Below are 20,378 nucleotides of genomic sequence, written 5' to 3'. Positions count from 1 at the left end.
GAGAGCTCTGATGTTCCTGCTGTGGAAGAATTGGTCCAAGATCTCAGATCTTCAGTCTTTACTTCGGGAATCCGCCCACACCAAAACCCAGGCGGACAAGAAGCGCAGGTCTCCTCCAGGTGAAAAAGAGAGAGATGTGTCCTGCTGTCCGGTCCAGTAGAAGGTATATCCCGGGACAACTCTATTGGGGTCCCGTGTGTGCCAATAGAGTTGAATACAGTGATAATGCAGACAGCTGTCAGCTTTCTTCATTAACATTGTATTTTTCAGCTGCTATTTTCTACAGAGACTGTCAGGCTTGATCATATGATGTTACACTATCTTCTGCATAGCTACCAACCGACCCGGATTTTCCGGGACAGTCCCGATTTTTTTACCTCTGCCCTGCGTCACTGGCAGCTGGGTGATTGTCACGGATATTCCCTCCAGGTCCCGCACTGGCTGGGGTTGTCCTGGTTCTGTGTCCCACATAGTAAATACTTTCAAAGCCAGAACTCATATTACTGAATAACTTCTACAGACATCAGGCAGGGAATCGTTTTGAGAGATGTGTTAGGTTAGCAGAGACCACTGTCATCAGCGTAATATCACCATCTGTCCACATATGGGTCTCCACATCTTCTAGGGATTCCCTAGACACAAGCTCCTATTTAAATCAATTAAATACATTTCTGCCCAGCCTGGGATTCAACCCCAGACCTCTCAGCTCCACCTGCCATAGGGAGAGACAGAGCCTCTAACCACTTAGATTTGGGCTTAGGGAATGTCTGTCATTGGATTTTCGGTAACTAAGAGCTGTTACTTGTTACTGTTACAGTTACACTGTGACACGGTGACTTAATGCCCTGGTATATAGAGAGGGATCTTCTCAGAGATTATTAATGTAATAAATGAGACAATTATTATTATTATGGAGACCATGATTATTATTATTAATAATAATATAATAATCTCTGAGAAGATCCCTCTCTATATACCAGGGCATTAAGTCACTTTGTCAGTGTAACAGTAACAGGTAACAGCTCTTAGTTACAAAAACTCCCCTGACAGACATTCTCTAAGCCCATAGCTTAGTGGTTAAAGGCTCTGTCTCTCTATGGCAGGTGGAGCTGTGAGGTCTGGGTTTGAATCCCTGGTTGGGCAGAAATTTATTTGATATTATTTTTATTATTGAGACGTTGATCATTATGATATTTTGGTAAAAATTTGGGTGTGGCCAGTGTGTGCTTGGGGGTGTGGCTTAGGGGGAATCGCCGCGGCACGCTGCACATGGCACCATTTTGTCCCTCTTTCTCTTCCAAAAATGTTAGGAGGTATACTTCTGGCTTCAGAGCAATACACAGCAGAAGTAGAGGAGAGCAGCCTCAGGGAAATGGGGAGAGGTACCTAGTGTTCATTACTTTTTTATCAAGCATCAACAAGAGGGAGCTGTGGGGAGGAACACAATACGATGGGGATCTTGAGGGGGGGCACAGTATCAGGGGAAGATGGAGGACACACTCTTAGGGGGTGATGGGGCCACAATGTAAGGAGTGGTCAACACAAAATGAGGTAGCACGATGTGAAAGAAAGCTGTAGGGGGCACTAAGGGGGAAAAAAATACTGTGAGGGTGTGTAGTAAAGGGCAGTACAAAAGGTGGCCCCAAAAAATTTATTTTGCTATGTGCATCGCATTGCCTGTCTCTCTTTCATATGCACAAAAGCTGAGGTATATAGTTATACTAAAACTGTCTTAAGTTCTTCGACTATGTAAAATCCATTAATTTTGTAAAAGCATGAAAAATCTCAATAAAAATACAGTTATAAAAAAAAAGTAGTGTGGACAGCAGTGACGGGCAGTGCCACAGGAGAATGGGAGCGCAAAACTTGAGTGTTTGGTGTTTTTTGTTGTATAGTCCCCCACATAAATTTTTAAAATCAAAGACAACCACATAAAACTGTCTAGTATAACTCCTGTTAATTGTATTATTTTACGCCTGAAAGTTGCATTCGAAATTTGGTACAATGCGAAACTAAAAAACGTCTTGGGCGCTGCATCATTGTGGTGAAAAACACGTCAGGCCACAAGTCAATAAACTGCAGCCAGCAGGTGGCGCTGTAACCTGCTTCTAGCTCTAACACGGCGGAAAAACCAACATGTCTCACTACTACCGATTGGGTTACATGCTTGAGTGGTAATGGACACAGTCGTGACAGGCGCCGCGATAGAGCCCTCATTCTTATCAAAGACAAAGCATTGGAGACGGTGCGCATGCTCCCTTCAGCCTCTGCTCGTGCAGGGCTGTACAATCATCGGCTGACCGCACCTCCTATGGTAACTAAATATATCCTGCAGACTTCTGGAGTTACTGAAGGGTCGTGGCGTTATAGAAAGGAGGGGCTATGATAAGATGGGTGCGGCTTGATCCGGAAGGGATTTTATTTGATCATTTCCGGGTCAGCGGTTGTATGGAGTCTGTAGTACGAGTGATCGGTATGTGTTATGAAATCGGGATAGATAAAATGGCGCGGAAGCTTACCGCGTGTTGTGCCAATGTGTTGTTCTATGTTATCAGCCGCCCTAGTAGTAATGGTGCTGAAGTATCTGATCACATATTCCTCCCCTTGTAGTTTTCTGCACAAGATCCTATATACCTGTGCACAATCCTGTAACCCTGTATATGCCTGCGCACTATCCCGTTTCCCTGTATATGCCTGCTCACGATCCCGTATCCCTGTATGTGCCTGCACACGAACCCGTATCTCAGTATGTGCCTGCACACGAACCTGTATGTGCCTGCGCGCGATCCCGTATCCCTGTGTGTGCCTGCGCGCGATCCCGTATCCCTGTGTGTGCCAGCGCGCGATCCCGTATCCCTGTGTGTGCCAGCGCGCGATCCCGTATCCCTGTGTGTGCCAGCGCGCGATCCCGTATCCCTGTGTGTGCCAGCGCGCGATCCCGTATCCCTGTGTGTGCCAGCGCGCGATCCCGTATCCCTGTGTGTGCCAGCGCGCGATCCCGTATCCCTGTGTGTGCCAGCGCGCGATCCCGTATCCCTGTGTGTGCCAGCGCGCGATCCCGTATCCCTGTGTGTGCCAGCGCGCGATCCCGTATCCCTGTGTGTGCCAGCGCGCGATCCCGTATCCCTGTGTGTGCCAGCGCGCGATCCCGTATCCCTGTGTGTGCCAGCGCGCGATCCCGTATCCCTGTGTGTGCCTGCGCGCGATCCCGTATCCCTGTGTGTGCCTGCGCGCGATCCCGTATCCCTGTGTGTGCCTGCGCGCGATCCCGTATCCCTGTGTGTGCCTGCGCGCGATCCCGTATCCCTGTGTGTGCCTGCGCGCGATCCCGTATCCCTGTGTGTGCCTGCGCGCGATCCCGTATCCCTGTGTGTGCCTGCGCGCGATCCCGTATCCCTGTGTGTGCCTGCGCGCGATCCCGTATCCCTGTGTGTGCCTGCGCGCGATCCCGTATCCCTGTGTGTGCCTGCGCGCGATCCCGTATCCCTGTGTGTGCCTGCGCGCGATCCCGTATCCCTGTGTGTGCCTGCGCGCGATCCCGTATCCCTGTGTGTGCCTGCGCGCGATCCCGTATCCCTGTGTGTGCCTGCGCGCGATCCCGTATCCCTGTGTGTGCCTGCGCGCGATCCCGTGTCCCTGTGTGTGCCTGCGCGCGATCCCGTGTCCCTGTGTGTGCCTGCGCGCGATCCCGTGTCCCTGTGTGTGCCTGCGCGCGATCCCGTGTCCCTGTGTGTGCCTGCGCGCGATCCCGTGTCCCTGTGTGTGCCTGCGCGCGATCCCGTGTCCCTGTGTGTGCCTGCGCGCGATCCCGTGTCCCTGTGTGTGCCTGCGCGCGATCCCGTGTCCCTGTGTGTGCCTGCGCGCGATCCCGTGTCCCTGTGTGTGCCTGCGCGCGATCCCGTGTCCCTGTGTGTGCCTGCGCGCGATCCCGTGTCCCTGTGTGTGCCTGCGCGCGATCCCGTGTCCCTGTGTGTGCCTGCGCGCGATCCCGTGTCCCTGTGTGTGCCTGCGCGCGATCCCGTGTCCCTGTGTGTGCCTGCGCGCGATCCCGTGTCCCTGTGTGTGCCTGCGCGCGATCCCGTGTCCCTGTGTGTGCCTGCGCGCGATCCCGTGTCCCTGTGTGTGCCTGCGCGCGATCCCGTGTCCCTGTGTGTGCCTGCGCGCGATCCCGTGTCCCTGTGTGTGCCTGCGCGCGATCCCGTGTCCCTGTGTGTGCCTGCGCGCGATCCCGTGTCCCTGTGTGTGCCTGCGCGCGATCCCGTGTCCCTGTGTGTGCCTGCGCGCGATCCCGTGTCCCTGTGTGTGCCTGCGCGCGATCCCGTGTCCCTGTGTGTGCCTGCGCGCGATCCCGTGTCCCTGTGTGTGCCTGCGCGCGATCCCGTGTCCCTGTGTGTGCCTGCGCGCGATCCCGTGTCCCTGTGTGTGCCTGCGCGCGATCCCGTGTCCCTGTGCGTGCCTGCGCGCGATCCCGTGTCCCTGTGCGCGCCTGCGCGCGATCCCGTGTCCCTGCGTGTGCGCGCCTGCGCGCGATCCCGTGTCCCTGCGTGTGCGCGCCTGCGCGCGATCCCGTGTCCCTGCGTGTGCGCGCCTGCGCGCGATCCCGTGTCCCTGCGTGTGCGCGCCTGCGCGCGATCCCGTGTCCCTGCGTGTGCGCGCCTGCGCGCGATCCCGTGTCCCTGCGTGTGCGCGCCTGCGCGCGATCCCGTGTCCCTGCGTGTGCGCGCCTGCGCGCGATCCCGTGTCCCTGCGTGTGCGCGCCTGCGCGCGATCCCGTGTCCCTGCGTGTGCGCGCCTGCGCGCGATCCCGTGTCCCTGCGTGTGCGCGCCTGCGCGCGATCCCGTGTCCCTGCGTGTGCGCGCCTGCGCGCGATCCCGTGTCCCTGCGTGTGCGCGCCTGCGCGCGATCCCGTGTCCCTGCGTGTGCGCGCCTGCGCGCGATCCCGTGTCCCTGCGTGTGCGCGCCTGCGCGCGATCCCGTGTCCCTGCGTGTGCGCGCCTGCGCGCGATCCCGTGTCCCTGCGTGTGCGCGCCTGCGCGCGATCCCGTATCCCTGCGTGTGCGCGCCTGCGCGCAATCCCGTATCCCTGTGTGGCAGGGCACTGGTTCATATCCTGTCCTCAAACATGGCAGCAAAACTCACCTGACACCTCCATGCTCCCTTGCTGCCTTAACCCTTTTTAAAAATAAAAGCCAAAACTTTCTTCTTGCTTGTCTGTTACAGAGCTATAGGAGGACTTAGTTTCTGCTTAACAATATGTACTTCCTATTGGTGAAATAATTTTCCATACAAACTAAAAATATGCACTCTTGTCTGCAGTTTAACTGGTGCTTTCTTTTATTCTTTGGGTCACTACAATCATGGAGATACCAAAATGATAAAGTTTTAAATTATAACTTTAAGAAACATTATTTTGTACCATAAAAGGGGGAAAAAATGGCCATATTCTGCAGTGAATGGAATTATGTGAGGTGCCTGAATTCCATTTTGGGGACTATTTCTAAACTAGTGATGGTGTGGGGGGGAGAATGATGAGAACCTTTATATTTTTGTAATATTGACATATTAAATGTTATATTATTATATACAGGCAGTCCCCGGGTTACATACAAGATAGGGACTGTAGGTTTGTTCTTAAGTTGAATTTGTATGTAAGTCGAAACTGTATATTTTATCATTGTAGTTCCCGACAATTTTTTTTTTTGCCCCAGTGACAATTGGAGTTTCAAATTTTTTTGCTGTAATAGGACCAAGAATTATCAATAAAGCTTCATTGCAGACAATTTTAAGCTGATTATTGCAGTCTGGGACTATTTTAAAGCATCCAGAGAGCTTCACCAGAGGTCACAGTGGGCAGAGGGGTCTGTCTGTAACTATGGGTTGTCTGTAAGTCGGGTGTCCTTAAGTAGGGGACCGCCTGTATTTACAATTTTTTTTCAGGCCTACTAGGGGAGCTGAAACCTAGAGGGTCTAATCCTGCTACAATATAAAGCAATACGACCATATGGAGTGTATTGTGCATTTATATCTAAAAAGCGATCTTCCCATCCCCTGATAGTGTATAAATATCTGACCATTGGGTGTCCAACTTCCAAGACCTGGCATAACAGGGGACCACTAGATTTAGAATTTTTTTTTTTTTTTTCATCACATGTTGTTTTTCATGTTGTAGATGAGAAGAACCTGGGCCAAAAAGAATTCAAGGGAAGGGCTGCGTTGGGCAAGAGAAATAGGGGGAGGGGAGAGGGAATTCATTTTTTAAAGGAAAGCTACCACTTGTAGTGGCAGGTTTCCGATAGCAATATCGGGCACCAGCTCAGGGTGAGCTGGTGCCGGAGCTTATTTTAGTTAGTGTTTTAAACCGCGGTATCGCGGTTTAAAACACTTTTTAAACGTTGTAGCCGGCGCAGGCAGGTACGCGCTCGGCGCTTACCGTGCACGCGGCTACATAGGAAGTGAATGAGAGCCGCGTGCACGGTAAGCGCCGAGCGCGTACCTGCCTGCGCCGGCTACAACGTTTAAAAAGTGTTTTAAACCGCGATACCGCGGTTTAAAACACTAACTAAAATAAGCTCCGGCACCAGCTCACCCTGAGCTGGTGCCCGATATTGCCATCGGAAACCTGCCACTACAAGTGGTAGGTTTCCTTTAAATTATCTCCATTTCAGACATAGTTTTGCCACCCAAAAGAGCTACAAACATTTCCCATGTTTCTGTGTTATGTTTTCACTGGTTGTTAAAACGACCAAAGCAAGTCTTCTCTCCCCATGCACTTCCTCCTGGAGGAGGGAGAAAGTGAGGGAAGTTGGGACATGTTTTGCTCTGTGACACTACAGCATGGAGGGGCTCTGGAAACGCCCACCAGAGCCCCTAAGGATTGGCATAATCTTAAAACTTTCTTTTAGAAGGAAGCAAGCCACACAGGCCCGGCTCCAGCACCCGGCATACCTGGGCAAGTGCCGGGGCCCAGAGAGCTGCCGGGGGCCCACACACGCTGTGCACGTGTTCACTCTTCACTTCCTGTGAGGACGAGCTGTGTCCTGCACCGTTCCTCCCCTCTGGGACAAGGCACAGCACAGGTAGAGACTACAGAGCTACCTGTGTGATGCAGCACATTACAGGTTAATCCCCCCTCCTCCTTCCCCCATCTCCTCTTCACACGGAGCTGCAGTAAAGCAGAAATCTGTCAGCTCAGAGATCGGGACGAAGAGGAGGAGGAGAAGCCTGAAGACTCCTCTATGTGATCCCAGGGCTGCTGCAGACACCCCATGGTATGTGACATGTATGGATGTGTATGACTGATCCATACAGTGAGTGTATTGTATGTGTGATGATGTGTTTGCTTACATGTGTGTCTGCATGTATCTGTCTGTCAGTGTGTGTTTGCCTCCATGCTTTTCTGTAGCTGTCTGCATGTATATCTGTAGCTGTCTGCATGTATATCTGTAGCTGTCTGCATATATATCTGTAGCTGTCTGCATGTATATCCGTAGCTGTCTGCATGTATATCTGTAGCTGTCTGCATGTATATCTGTAGCTGTCTGCATGTATATCTGTAGCTGTCTGCATGTATATCTGTAGCTGTCTGCATGTATATCTGTAGCTGTCTGCATGTATATCTGTAGCTGTCTGCATGTATATCCGTAGCTGTCTGCATGTATATCCGTAGCTGTCTGCATGTATATCCGTAGCTGTCTGCATGTATATCCGTAGCTGTCTGCATGTATATCCGTAGCTGTCTGCATGTATATCCGTAGCTGTCTGCATGTATATCCGTAGCTGTCTGCATGTATATCCGTAGCTGTCTGCATGTATATCCGTAGCTGTCTGCATGTATATCCGTAGCTGTCTGCATGTATATCCGTAGCTGTCTGCATGTATATCCGTAGCTGTCTGCATGTATATCCGTAGCTGTCTGCATGTATATCTGTAGCTGTCTGCATGTATATCTGTAGCTGTCTGCATGTATATCCGTAGCTGTCTGCATGTATATCCGTAGCTCTCTGCATGTATATCCGTAGCTCTCTGCATGTATATCTGTAGCTCTCTGCCTTTATATATGTCTTGCTACATGTGTGGATGTGTGAATGATATGAATCATCCAAATATACATGAGAAGCAGAGAGGGTTCTGTGTCAGTGATGTGTAGTATGAGGTTACACAGCAGCTCAGGTGTGTATTATGAGGTTCTGCAGCAGCTCAGGTGTGTATTATGAGGTTCTGCTGAAGCTGAGGTGTGTATTATGAGGTTCTGCAGAAGCTGAGGTGTGTATTATGAGGTTCTGCAGCAGCTGAGGTGTGTATTGTGAAGTTCTGCAGAAGCTGAGGTGTGTATTATGAGGTTCTGCAGAAGCTGAGGTGTGTATTATGAGGTTCTGCAGCAGCAGCTGAGGTGTGTATTATGAGGTTCTGCAGAAGCTGAGGTGTGTATTATGAGGTTCTGCAGCAGCTGAGGTGTGTATTATGAGGTTCTGCTGAAGCTGAGGTGTGTATTATAAGGTTCTGCTGAAGCTGAGGTGTGTATTATGAGGTTCTGCTGAAGCTGAGGTGTGTATTATGAGGTTCTGCAGAAGCTGAGGTGTGTATTATGAGGTTCTGCAGAAGCTGAGGTGTGTATTATGAGGTTCTGCAGAAGCTGAGGTGTGTATTATGAGGTTCTGCAGAAGCTGAGGTGTGTATTATGAGGTTCTGCAGAAGCTGAGGTGTGTATTATGAGGTTCTGCAGCAGCTGAGGTGTGTATTATGAGGTTCTGCTGAAGCTGAGGTGTGTATTATAAGGTTCTGCTGAAGCTGAGGTGTGTATTATGAGGTTCTGCTGAAGCTGAGGTGTGTATTATGAGGTTCTGCAGAAGCTGAGGTGTGTATTATGAGGTTCTGCAGAAGCTGAGGTGTGTATTATGAGGTTCTGCAGAAGCTGAGGTGTGTATTATGAGGTTCTGCAGAAGCTGAGGTGTGTATTATGAGGTTCTGCAGAAGCTGAGGTGTGTATTATGAGGTTCTGCAGAAGCTGAGGTGTGTATTATGAGGTTCTGCAGAAGCTGAGGTGTGTATTATGAGGTTCTGCAGAAGCTGAGGTGTGTATTATGAGGTTCTGCAGAAGCTGAGGTGTGTATTATGAGGTTCTGCAGAAGCTGAGGTGTGTATTATGAGGTTCTGCAGAAGCTGAGGTGTGTATTATGAGGTTCTGCAGCAGCAGAGGTGTGTATTATGAGGTTTCGCTGCAGCTAAGCTGTGTATTATGAGGTTCTGCAGCAGCAGTGATGTGTATTATGAGGTTCCGCAGCAGCTAAGGTGTGTATTATGAGGTTCTGCAGCAGCAGTGATGTGTATTATGAGATTCCGCAGCAGCTGAGGTGTGTATTATGAGGTTCTGCAGTGTTGAGGTGTGTATTATGAGGTTTTGCTTCAGTTAAGGTGTGTATTATGAGGTTCTGCAGCAGCCGAGTTGCAGTTTCAGTTTTATTACTTGGCAGAGTGGAGGGGCACACATTTTTAGGTTCGCCCTGTTGGTTAAATAACCTCAAAATTGCCCTGACCATGACACGACTGTTTGGGATGATAAAATGGGGAATATTTCAGGCAATAGGAGACCATTTTAGTTTTTGAATTTTTAATGCTGGCACTGCAAAGGGGCCCACTTAGGCACTGTCGCCCAGGGGCCTACTGAAACCTGGAGCCGGCCCTGAAGCCACAGATAACAAATACAACATGATTAGCATAGTCATAGTGCCTGGGTCTATGAGGAAGTGTCCTTGGTTTATCATGCCTGATTTTACTATCTACCATTTGCTTTTATGAACCAAACTTACCCTGAGAATGCTACAGCTACACTAATGCAGAAACATATCTTGTTTAATCCCTGAGCTGAGTGGTGTTGCTGAAAAAAATATAATAAAATTATGATTAAGGAGGCTCTGTCACAACTGTGGCTTCCCCCTCACTCTCCTCACCCTAATAATCCACTGCTGCAGCATAAGCCGAGAATACGTACAGTAATCACCGTGTTGTCCCTGACAGGCAGAATTAATCAATGGCTGCACCATCCCCCAGCTGCTGTGTATAAATCATCCAGCTCAGGTTGATTAGTCCTGTCTGGACAGTTCAGGCACATCCTGTGTGTGTGGAAGTAATGTGTTTATGTATGGCAGCGAGCCCGCAGCTAGCTTTCCCAAGGTTCTGAATTTTATAATTGTTTTTTGAGCAAAACCACTTAGTGCAGATATGTTTCTGCATCAGTGTTGCTGCGGCATTCTCAAGGTATGTTTGGTTCACAATGCATAAAAACAAACTGTATATTTCCTTAAATGAGCTTTGAAACATATAATATTAGAAACCCCTTTAAATCACCCCATTTTAAAATATGCACCCCTCAAACTATTAAAAATTGCTTTTAGGTGGATTGTTGAAGTGCAAAGCTACTTGATAAAAAATCAGTTTAGCAGAATTGATGCTTTTCTACTCCTGCCCTCAAACAAATATTCCTAAATTTTCAACAACAGGGGATTCCACCTTCAAAATGGTAACACTGGAAAAAGCATCCCATCCCGCAAAAAAAATGCCGTCACATAGCCCAATAACGAAAAACTGAAAATTTTACAGCCTACAAAAGGGGCCAATGAGGAAACTAAAATCCTGGCAGCTGCAGGGTGCTCCTTCCCTTCTGCGCCTCGCTGTGCCCCCATAAAACAAGTCACGGCCATAAAACAAATTGTATGGTGGATTTTCTCTTTTTATCTTTTGGAAATGTGTTAATTTTAAGGCTAAATGAACGTATAACCGACACAATTTGACCATTCTAAATTTCACCACCATTTTGATGTAAATACTATGAAGATCTCAAGGAGTTAACAATCTTCCTAAAAGCTGTTTCGGATAGTTTGAGGGGCGCAGATTTGAAAATGGGTTGGTTATATAGGGGGTTTTGATGTTAAATATGTAAAATTTCATTCAAAACAGTATTTACCCCGAAAATGGTCAATTCTGAAAATCCAGAAAACCAATATTCGATTTTTAAGCTGCGTGACATCAAAATAAATTATTCAGTCATTTCAAAAATGATGAAAATGTAAAGTAGGCAAATGGGAAATGTTATTCAGCAATTTATTTAGGTGGTAAATCGATCTGCCTGAAAACGCAATGATTTTGAATTTCGAAAAAATGGCACATTTTTCAAAAAATTCATCATTTTTTCTTTTTTTGTAAATCAACGCAAAACTCATCAGCCAAAATTTACCACTAAAATGAAGTACAACATGTGAGGAAAAAACAATCTCAGAATCACTTTGATAAGTAACAGTGTTCAAAAGTTATAACCATATAAAGCGAAGTCAGAATCCAAAAAATGGGACCGAGCCTTAAGCTGTAAAATGGCTGCGTCCTTAAGGAGTTAAAACATGTCCAACTACACCATTAAACACCTACTTAGGAATTAGAAGATGAACACATGACAGCATCACAGTATGTGTACATTTATAAACACACACACACACAGTGAAGCCTCTGTAGAAGACCCCCTCCCTAAAACACAGTTTTTTTTTAAATTAGATCTCTAATTTCCCATGTGATAAAAAATTATTGTGCCGGCTTCTCTTTGCTCAGGGAGGCCACTATCCAATCTATTTGCATTATGAAAGTTTGACCATAAACCTTTTTGAGGGGGTGCTGCAGACCTTAGCCACGTTTGGAGAACCTCCTTGACTTTATATACCAATTTACATCTCACAAAGTAGATTTTCTGGATGAAGCCAGCACATTGGGCCATGAAAATAACATTCTGTAGAACACTTTCAGCTGCTTGACAACATGCTGGTAATGGATTATTAGGTCATTATCTGTTGACCGGTTCCTTTTAACAGCCCTGTGATATCAACTTCCGTCATTGGATTGGCCTAAGCCAGTGATGGCTAACCTATGGCACTGGTGCCAGAGGTGGCACTCAGAGCCCTTTCTGTGGGCACTCAGGCCATCACCAGAGATGACTCCCGGTATCTTCCTGCAGTCCCAGACAGCCCAGGACTTGCTGTGCACAGAGGTATTTTAAAGTGACAGCTCTACCTGGGACTATTTTCTGCTTTATTGGTGTCCTCAGTGCTGGTATCAATGAAAACTGCGACAGAGAAGGGAGTATAAATCACAAATTAAATTTCTGTGTTGGCACTTTGCGATAAATAAGCGGGTTTTTGTTGAAGATTGGGCACTCGATCTCTAAAAGGTTTGCCATCACTGGCCTAAGCCATGCTTGAAGTCTCTCTGCAGTGGAGCGCAGGACAACTGCTATGGAGCTTTTGTCACTATACCGCACGGCTGCTAAGGTGCACATTCATATTGCCTTAGAAAAGGGTCCCAGCAGTTGGACTCCCTGTGATCAGATATACATCCCTTATCATGTATACAGAGGATAAATGTTGATTATGGGAAAACTTCCTACCTTAATGGCTCATCAATATCCAAATGGTGGATCCATCCTCCCTGTCTAATGCCCTGTTGCTGTGAATTAATGACTGAATAAGACACTAGTATTTGCTTGACCCCAGACCATTATTTTGGTGTCTTGAAGATATGAATGTTTTAATAGTTAAGCTTAATGTGTTCTATAGTAATATTCGCACACACCTTACCATGCACATTTTAATGCAATACTTTTCTCTGTAGGGTCCTACAGTGGATGATCCTTGCTTTATACATAAAACCACAACTAAGAGAATACAGGTTTGTAAATATGTAATGTTTCATGAACCCGTAGAAAAACAAAAAAATATTGTGTACTGAGGAAGGCTTTGTTGAAGCCACTGAAATTCTGTAAATCTATCGGAATGGACTTTACAATTAATATAATTTGTAATGTATACATCTCTTTTAGACACTAGATAAATTATTTTTGTTTCAGAGCAATGATTTTTTAACTACAGTATTTTTCGGACTATAAGGCGCACCATCAATAAATGCCAGCTAAAATGTCTAGGTTCATATATAAGGCGCACCTGATTATAAGGCGCACCTGATTATAAGGATGAATTACCAGCAGGTGGCAAACGGGTGCACAGTTCAAGGCAGCTGTTGTCTGTAAGTACGGTTCATCCTTTGAGAAAATCAAAGGATTTTTTGTGCGCCTTATAGTCCAAAAAATGCAGTAGACGTTTTGTGTATAAGATTGCATAAAACATTGGTTATCTACAATGTGGAAATGAGGATGTGTGCTAGTCATATTTTCTATAGTTAGCACATTGACTTAAAGGTCATGAATTTCATGACACTGTGGATGAGTCGACTGCCTGCAGACACAAAAGACAGGCCGCTCCTATTAGTGCCCATGCTTACTGTTTATTATGTCTGGGCAGTCATTTTCAATTGTCATTGGAGCTCACCTGCCGATGAAACCAACTGATGCAAAAAACATTTTACAGAACTATTGGTTGCGTCATGTGTAACGCCACACACAGTAAATATCTCTGTGGAAAACTTAAAGGGAATCTTTCGCCACACCAACGGACTGCCGGAGGCGGTGTAGCCTGACTGCCTTGTACAAAAGAGTAAAAGATGATTTTTCATTCATTCTGAAACCTAGAATTATAAGACACCTCCATACATATTACAGAAGGATGTAGTGTTTGTGGGGGGATTTAGTGTGGTGACAGGTTCTCTTTAAAGGAAACCTACCACTTGAAGTGGCAGGTTTCAGATGGAAATACCGGGCACCAGCTCAGGGTGAGCTGGTGCCGGAGCTTATTTTTGTTAGTGTTTTAAACCGCGGTATCACGGTTTAAAACACTTTTTAAACTTTATAGCCGGCGCAGGGAGGTACGCGCTCGGTGCTTACCATGCGCGCGGCTACATAGGAAGTGAAGGAGAGCCGCGCGCATGGTAAGCGCCGAGCGCGTACCTCCCTGCGCCGGCTATAAAGTTTAAAAAGTGTTTTAAACCGTGATACCGCGGTTTAAAACACTAACAAAAATAAGCTCCGGCACCAGCTCACCCTGAGCTGGTGCCCGGTATTTCCATCAGAAACCTGCCACTTCAAGTGGTAGGTTTCCTTTAATGGAAAAATATTGTGACTGGTAAACTGATTAACACTCTGTATCCCTAAATTTAAAGGCAACTTTTCTCATCGTAATTCTTTTTTTTTTTCCCTCAGAAACCTTCAACAGATGGTCATAGTTCTGTTCCTAACACCACAACCAACATGCAGGTAGAAAAAAAATACTGTTATGTTTTAATGTTTGGATTTTAAAACAATCTTTATCACCCTGTCGATCAGATTGTTATCCCCTATCCTATGGATGGGGAATGACAATCCATTTAGGTAAAACCCTTTTAATTTATGAGTCGATCACAGCTGGTTAGTATTGTAAAGAGATTGTTAGGTCACAACGTATTAAGGGAGATGTATAAAAAGTGTTGGTGAATAGACCACTGCAGAGTTAGACTCCACATTCTCTGCCTGATAAATCATGCTATACGATGTATCTGGAGTAGTTTATAAATGTGAAGTCGTACTTCACACTTTTTCTGCCGCCTGCATAGACCATGCCCCTTTCCCTAGACCCCCCTTTGGACACTTCAGAAAATTGTTTAAAACCCTGAATAAATGTGGCACATGTCATTTCGGGCGGAAAGTACTCCACTCCATTCTGACTTTGACTTGAGGAATCTCCCCCAATATCCTCCAACAGTAATGGCGGCAGTCTGGTTGATTCGGGATTTTGTCCTCAGGGCGCATCTGCCAGTTTAGCTGCTGCTACAGGGGAAGTTAAAGGGGTATTCCCATTTCAGAAAATTAATGTTTTTATGATAAAAATGTATACAATTTTCCAATATACTTTGCTTAAATTAATCACAGTTTTCTCTACTTGCTGTCATTATATATAAAGCTTCTATGTTTACTTCCAGTAGACAGCAGACCAGTGGACTACTTTAAGTTTGTTTTTTTTTTAGTGAGGACCTAATTGGTTTGATGGTATCCCAGACCAATCTCTATGCTACACAATATATTGCCCAAAACCCCACTTCTTTTTATTCGCAACCCCACAGGTGGACCCCTGTTAGTGCAACAGAGATGGATAAGTATTGGGGCATAGTACTTCATATGGGACTCGTCAAAAAGCCCTTTATTAGGGACTATTGGAACACAGACATTCTGTACCACACCCCGATGTTCCGCATGGCAATGAGTAGGATGCGCTTTGAAGCCATCCATAGGTTTTTTGCATTTTGCCGACAATTCTCAGTGCCCATCCAGAGATGACCCCAAATATGATAGGTTGTATAAGGTCCGGCCCATATTAGACTATAGTGCCAAATTTATGGAAGTGTATACTCCAAAGAGGCACATATCGATAGACGATTCCCTGGTACATTTCAAAGGGAGACTTCAATTCCACCAGTAGGAGGGCAAGGTATGGCATGAAGATGTATAAGCTGTGTGAGAGTACATCAGGGTACACTTTTAGGTTCAGGGTATATGAAGGGAAGGACTCTAGGATAGTGCCCCCCCCTTCCTGGGAATAGCTGGAAAGATAGTTTGGGATTTGGTGCACCCACTATTGGACCAGGGCTTCCACCTCTGCCTGGATAATTTTATACTAGTACTACCCTGTTCAAGTGCCTCATTTCCAGACAAACTGCGGCATGCGGCACTGTTAGGAAAAATCAGAGAGGTCTCCCGAAGTCGCTGCTAGGGGAAAAGTTCAGAAGGCACAAGAGCCGAGCACTAAGCAGCGACTCAATATTGTGTGTTATGTACAAGGACAAGAGGGACGTCCTTGTACTTACAACAATACATAGGCACACCACCACCCCTCCCCCTGTACGAGGTACCAGTGCAGAAGCCCCCAAGCTGGACTGTATTTTGGATTATAATAGGTACATGGGAGGGGTGGATTTGTCGGACCAGGTACTTCAGGTATATAATGCCATGCGGAAATCGAGGGTGTGGTACAAGAAGCTGGCCGTGCACATCATGCAGATGGCTTTGTATAATGCTTACGTGCTACATCGATGTGCCGGCCAGAGGGGCACACAGCTCACACAGCTTATACACCATGCCGCACCTTCCCTGCTGAGCTCTGCCATGTGCCCAGCCTGCAGATTATTGGCACATATGGGGTATTGCTGTACCCAGGAGAACCCGCATCATGATTTTTGGGATGTTTATCTCCCATGGCAGGAGCTGGACACAAGATGACATAATGGATAATTTGTACTATGCACTATCCATTATGCATCATCCTAGGGGTGCCCTTGTGGGCGTAAAATGCTCATTACACCCCTAGATTTATTATAGAGGGGTGTGGTTTTCAAATAGTGTCAGTTCTCAGGGTTTTCTACTGTACTGATCCCTAAGGGCATCTACGAATGTTTTATGGTGCCAAAAAAAATATAAATGCCTGTGCTCCAAATACCATTCTCTTCCGAGCACTGCCGTGTCTCCATCTTGTAACCTATTGCCACACATGGGGTATTATCATACCCGTAACAACCCGCAGAATGATTTTTGGGTGTTTGTCCACTGTGGCATGAGTTGGGCTGATTTCATTTGTCACTACAATGACACATTTGAGAAAACAATGCAATTTTTACACTGACCCATTCACTTTGTATCACATTTGGGCCAGCATCTCAGGGGTTGAAATGCTCATACAACCCTATATCAATCCTCAGAGGAACCACAACATCAGTCTATTGAAAAGGGTGCTCCAAAAGCAAAATTTTACGCCATCCCTTCTCAGCCCTGCTGTGTGCCCAGAATGACAATTATTGGCACGTTTGGTATTGCCATACTCGGGACAACCCGCAGAATGATTCTTGGGGTGTTTGTCTAAAGTGGCATGGGGTTGGGCACAATATATTAGGCACTAAAATGAAATTTTTCAGATAAAAACGCATTTTTTACTCTGCACCATTTGCTTTACATTAGATTTTGGCCAGCATATTGGGGGTTAAAAGGCTCACCGCAGCCAGATAAATTCTTTGAGGGGTCTAGTTTCCAAAATGGTGACATCTTTGGGGGTTTTCTATTGTACTGTTACTTCAGGGTCTCTTCAATTACACTGTGGCACCATAAAACATTTGCAGCTAAATTGGCCTTCCAAAAACGCAATAGTACAAACTCTGTTCTGGACACCGCTGTGCGACAAAGCAGCAGTTGACATCCACATGTCTGGTATTGCCGTACTGGGAAGAAGCAGGGCAAAAATTTTGTGTCCATTTTAGGGATAAATGAGAAAAATTGTAATCAAAAATTGAAATTTCAGAATTTCAAATCCATTTTTGTCTGCTTCCGGAAAAATAATAAAAGGGTTAACAGACTTCTCAAATGCTGATTTTAATAGTTTGAGATGTAAGGTTCATAAAATGTGTTTACTTGTGGGGGTATATAGCGCATAAGCCTTTATAGGGCACTTCCAAGCTGAATTGATCACCAAAAATTTCGCATTTTTCAAATTTCAAGAAAATCTAAGAAGTTGCTACTAAAACTTCAACAACGTAAATGTAAAACAAATAATGGAAATAAAAAGACCAATGGCAAAAGGTTTCTACCAAAAAAAATTTATGGTGTGACTCTTTGTCTAAAAAGTATAACATTTGAAACTTGAAACTGAATTTTTCCTAAATTTGTGAATGTTTACACCCCAAAAAAAGGAACGGTTCACCGAAATAACACCACTAACATAAACTACAATGTTTCATGAGAAAATCTCAAAATCAGAGATATCTTAAAGCGTTGAAAAGTTACCACAGGAAGAAACACTGTTCAAATTTTTTAAAAAAAGGACCGAGTCTTAACGTACAAACAGGCTGCGTCCTTAAGGGGTTAAACAGAATCCAAACTTAGTTAGCAACAGAACTGCAGCTTGCATTTCCAGCACTTGCATTGAAGCTGCCATTATCACTGGTTCTTAGCCAACAAAGCCATAAACCTGAAGTCTGATATGAAATGCAAGATTATCTTTAGTAGGGTTGCACCAATACCAGAATTTTGAGTGGGATACCCAGAAAAGTATCATGAGTATCATACACTCAATACTGATGCAATATTTTCAAGAACAGTGTGCGGTCACATGGGGCATTTACATTGCGTTTAGAAATGCAATACAAATGCCCGTGGGTGGGGAGCAGCCCAATTGCATTTGCTTTTCCATTGAAACGCATGCAATAAGTAATGGTCGACCAGTGATTTGCACGGATAAGCTTTAGTGCTTTATGACAGTTTAGTATATGTGGTGTTAAAGGAAACCTACCACGTGAAATAGTAGGTGTAAGCAGCAAATACCGAGCACCAGCTCAGGAGCTTATTTTCATTATTGTCATAAACCCCTGTATTGCTGTTTAAACACTTTTAAATCTTTATATATTAATTCTTTATTTATATAGTGCACACAGATTACGCAGCGCTGCACAAGCATGACAAATTGGTCCCTGTCCCCATGGGGCTCACAATCTAAACAACCTAACAGTATATGTGAAGCAGCTTCAGCTCACCAAGCGCACGACGCACTAATCGCACGTGCTTCACATATAAACATTAAAAAGTGTTTAAACCGCAATACAGGCGGTCCCCTACTTAAGAACACTCGACTTACAGACCCCTAGTTACAAACGGACCTCTGGATGTTGGTAATTTACTGTACTTTAGGCCTAGGCTACAATAAACAGCTATAACAGTTATCGGCTGTATGTAATGAAAATTTATTGAAAATCCTGGTTCTTATGACAACACAACATTTTTAAAATCCAAAAAAAGAGACAAAAAAAATAGTTGTCTGGAGCTACAATTATAAAATATACAGTTCCGACTTACATACAAATTCAAGGTAAGAACAAACCTATAGAACCTATCTTGTATGTAACCCGGGGACTGCCTTTACAGCGGTTTATGATAATGACAAAAATGAGCTCCGGCACCAGCTCACCCTGAGCTGGTGCTCAGTATTTGCAGCATACACCTACTATTTCACGTGGTAGGTTTCCTTTAAGGTTATCCTGGCAATGTTAATATAAAATAGTATACTGAATAGTATAATTTAGGGCTCATTCAGGTCACTTTTGATCGTATGCAATCCTTTTTTTTTCCGGGTTCCTATGGGGCTTTTCACATGTCCATTTTTTTCACAGATGTGCAGACAAAAAAAGTTGGAGCATGCGTTATTTTGTCTCGCATGTGGATCACATACATACATAGAAGTCAACGGATCCGCAAAAAATGGACGGCACATGCATAACATCCATATGCAAAGTATTTTTTTCTCAAATGTTGCTAGGCAACCAACTAGGCAGGGCAAGAAGTAGATTAGAAACCCATCATTTTTTTTTTTTATTTTGTGAAAAAAAAAAAACGGATGTGAAAAAAAACTGTTACCGTATAGACTGAACACCCACATCACCTTCACATTTTTTGCAGATGCGCAGCAGACAGGCCCGTCTGAATGAGCCCTAATTTTGTCTATTGTTAATTTCATTTAACTGTAGTATATGCTCTGTCGCTAACCCCACAATTTTATACAAAGGGCTCCCTGCTCGATGTGTTCTCTATGGGAATCCCATGCAGACAGATACAAGGAGTCTATAGAACAGTTGGAGTCATTCAGTACCGCAAGTAACAGCAACTCTATTGAACGGTTGCATCGTGCAACCCTAATCTGTAGTATGCCATATAGTACTATATAACAGAAGATATGGGATTCTGAAGGGACACTAGCCCTGTAACCACTAAACTTGAATCCTCTCATGTGAAATAAGTCAATAAGAGTCAGACTTGCCAAACTGGAGTTTTTTGTTTTGTTTTAGGTAAACAGGGTTGGATTTAATTTGCAGGGAGTACATAAGTGATGCATCGGTCTGTGGTCTTTTTAAAGGGAACCTGTCACCACATTTGCACATACCGCCAGTGACAGATTCCTATAGAGCCCTATTAACTGACTGACACTTTTCTTTTAGCTAAAAATTGTTTCACTTAAATCCACATAAATCACCTTTTATCTTATATTACCTGGCATCAGAGGGGTGTGTGTCCTGCTCAGCCAGCCCCTCTACTCTTTCCCCATGCCTTATGCCTCCTGACTGGTCACAGTTCATGCGATGTGACCAGAGTGACATCATCTCAGGTCCCTTAACCTCTTAATAATAGCAAACTGTAAACCATGTATGTATCTGACCACATGAAGTCACAGCAGCCTCCATAGACTTCTACTCCTTTCCATCCTCCATGAAGGCTGCTGTGATGTCATGTAATTACATACATGGTGTACAGTTTGCAATTCTTAGTAGGCTAAAGGACCTGCGATGTTGTCACTGGTCACATGTCAAGAATTTAACACAAGGCACAGTTTAAAAAAATATTTCCCATCTGTACATAGAGCTTTATATGTCTGTAGATGAATATTAG

At 45.3% G+C, this 20,378-nt stretch overlaps 1 protein-coding gene across 3 annotated transcripts in view; it reads left to right on the top strand.

Moving 5' to 3' along the window:
• The first annotated feature begins 2,376 nt into the window (after nucleotides 1–2,376).
• Nucleotides 2,377–20,378, top strand: part of LOC140133141 (uncharacterized) — a 103,587-nt gene continuing 85,585 nt past the window's right edge. Inside the window, exons 1-3 of one of the 3 annotated variants that reach the window (XM_072152897.1) lie at nucleotides 2,377–2,473; nucleotides 12,650–12,706; nucleotides 14,130–14,183. In XM_072152897.1, coding sequence (XP_072008998.1) covers nucleotides 14,178–14,183 — 6 coding nt within the window. In that variant the 5' untranslated portion in view covers nucleotides 2,377–2,473; nucleotides 12,650–12,706; nucleotides 14,130–14,177. Of the gene's footprint in view, nucleotides 2,474–7,191; nucleotides 7,270–11,957; nucleotides 12,030–12,649; nucleotides 12,707–14,129; nucleotides 14,184–20,378 lie in introns of those variants that run through there. The other 2 variants (XM_072152896.1, XM_072152895.1) reach the window with 2 other exon arrangements.

Source organism: Engystomops pustulosus, chromosome 5, assembly GCF_040894005.1.
Source record: "Engystomops pustulosus chromosome 5, aEngPut4.maternal, whole genome shotgun sequence".
Classification (NCBI taxonomy): domain Eukaryota; kingdom Metazoa; phylum Chordata; class Amphibia; order Anura; family Leptodactylidae; genus Engystomops; species Engystomops pustulosus.
Note: the sequence above shows the minus strand (reverse complement) of the source record. Positions and strands in the feature narration are given on the sequence as shown.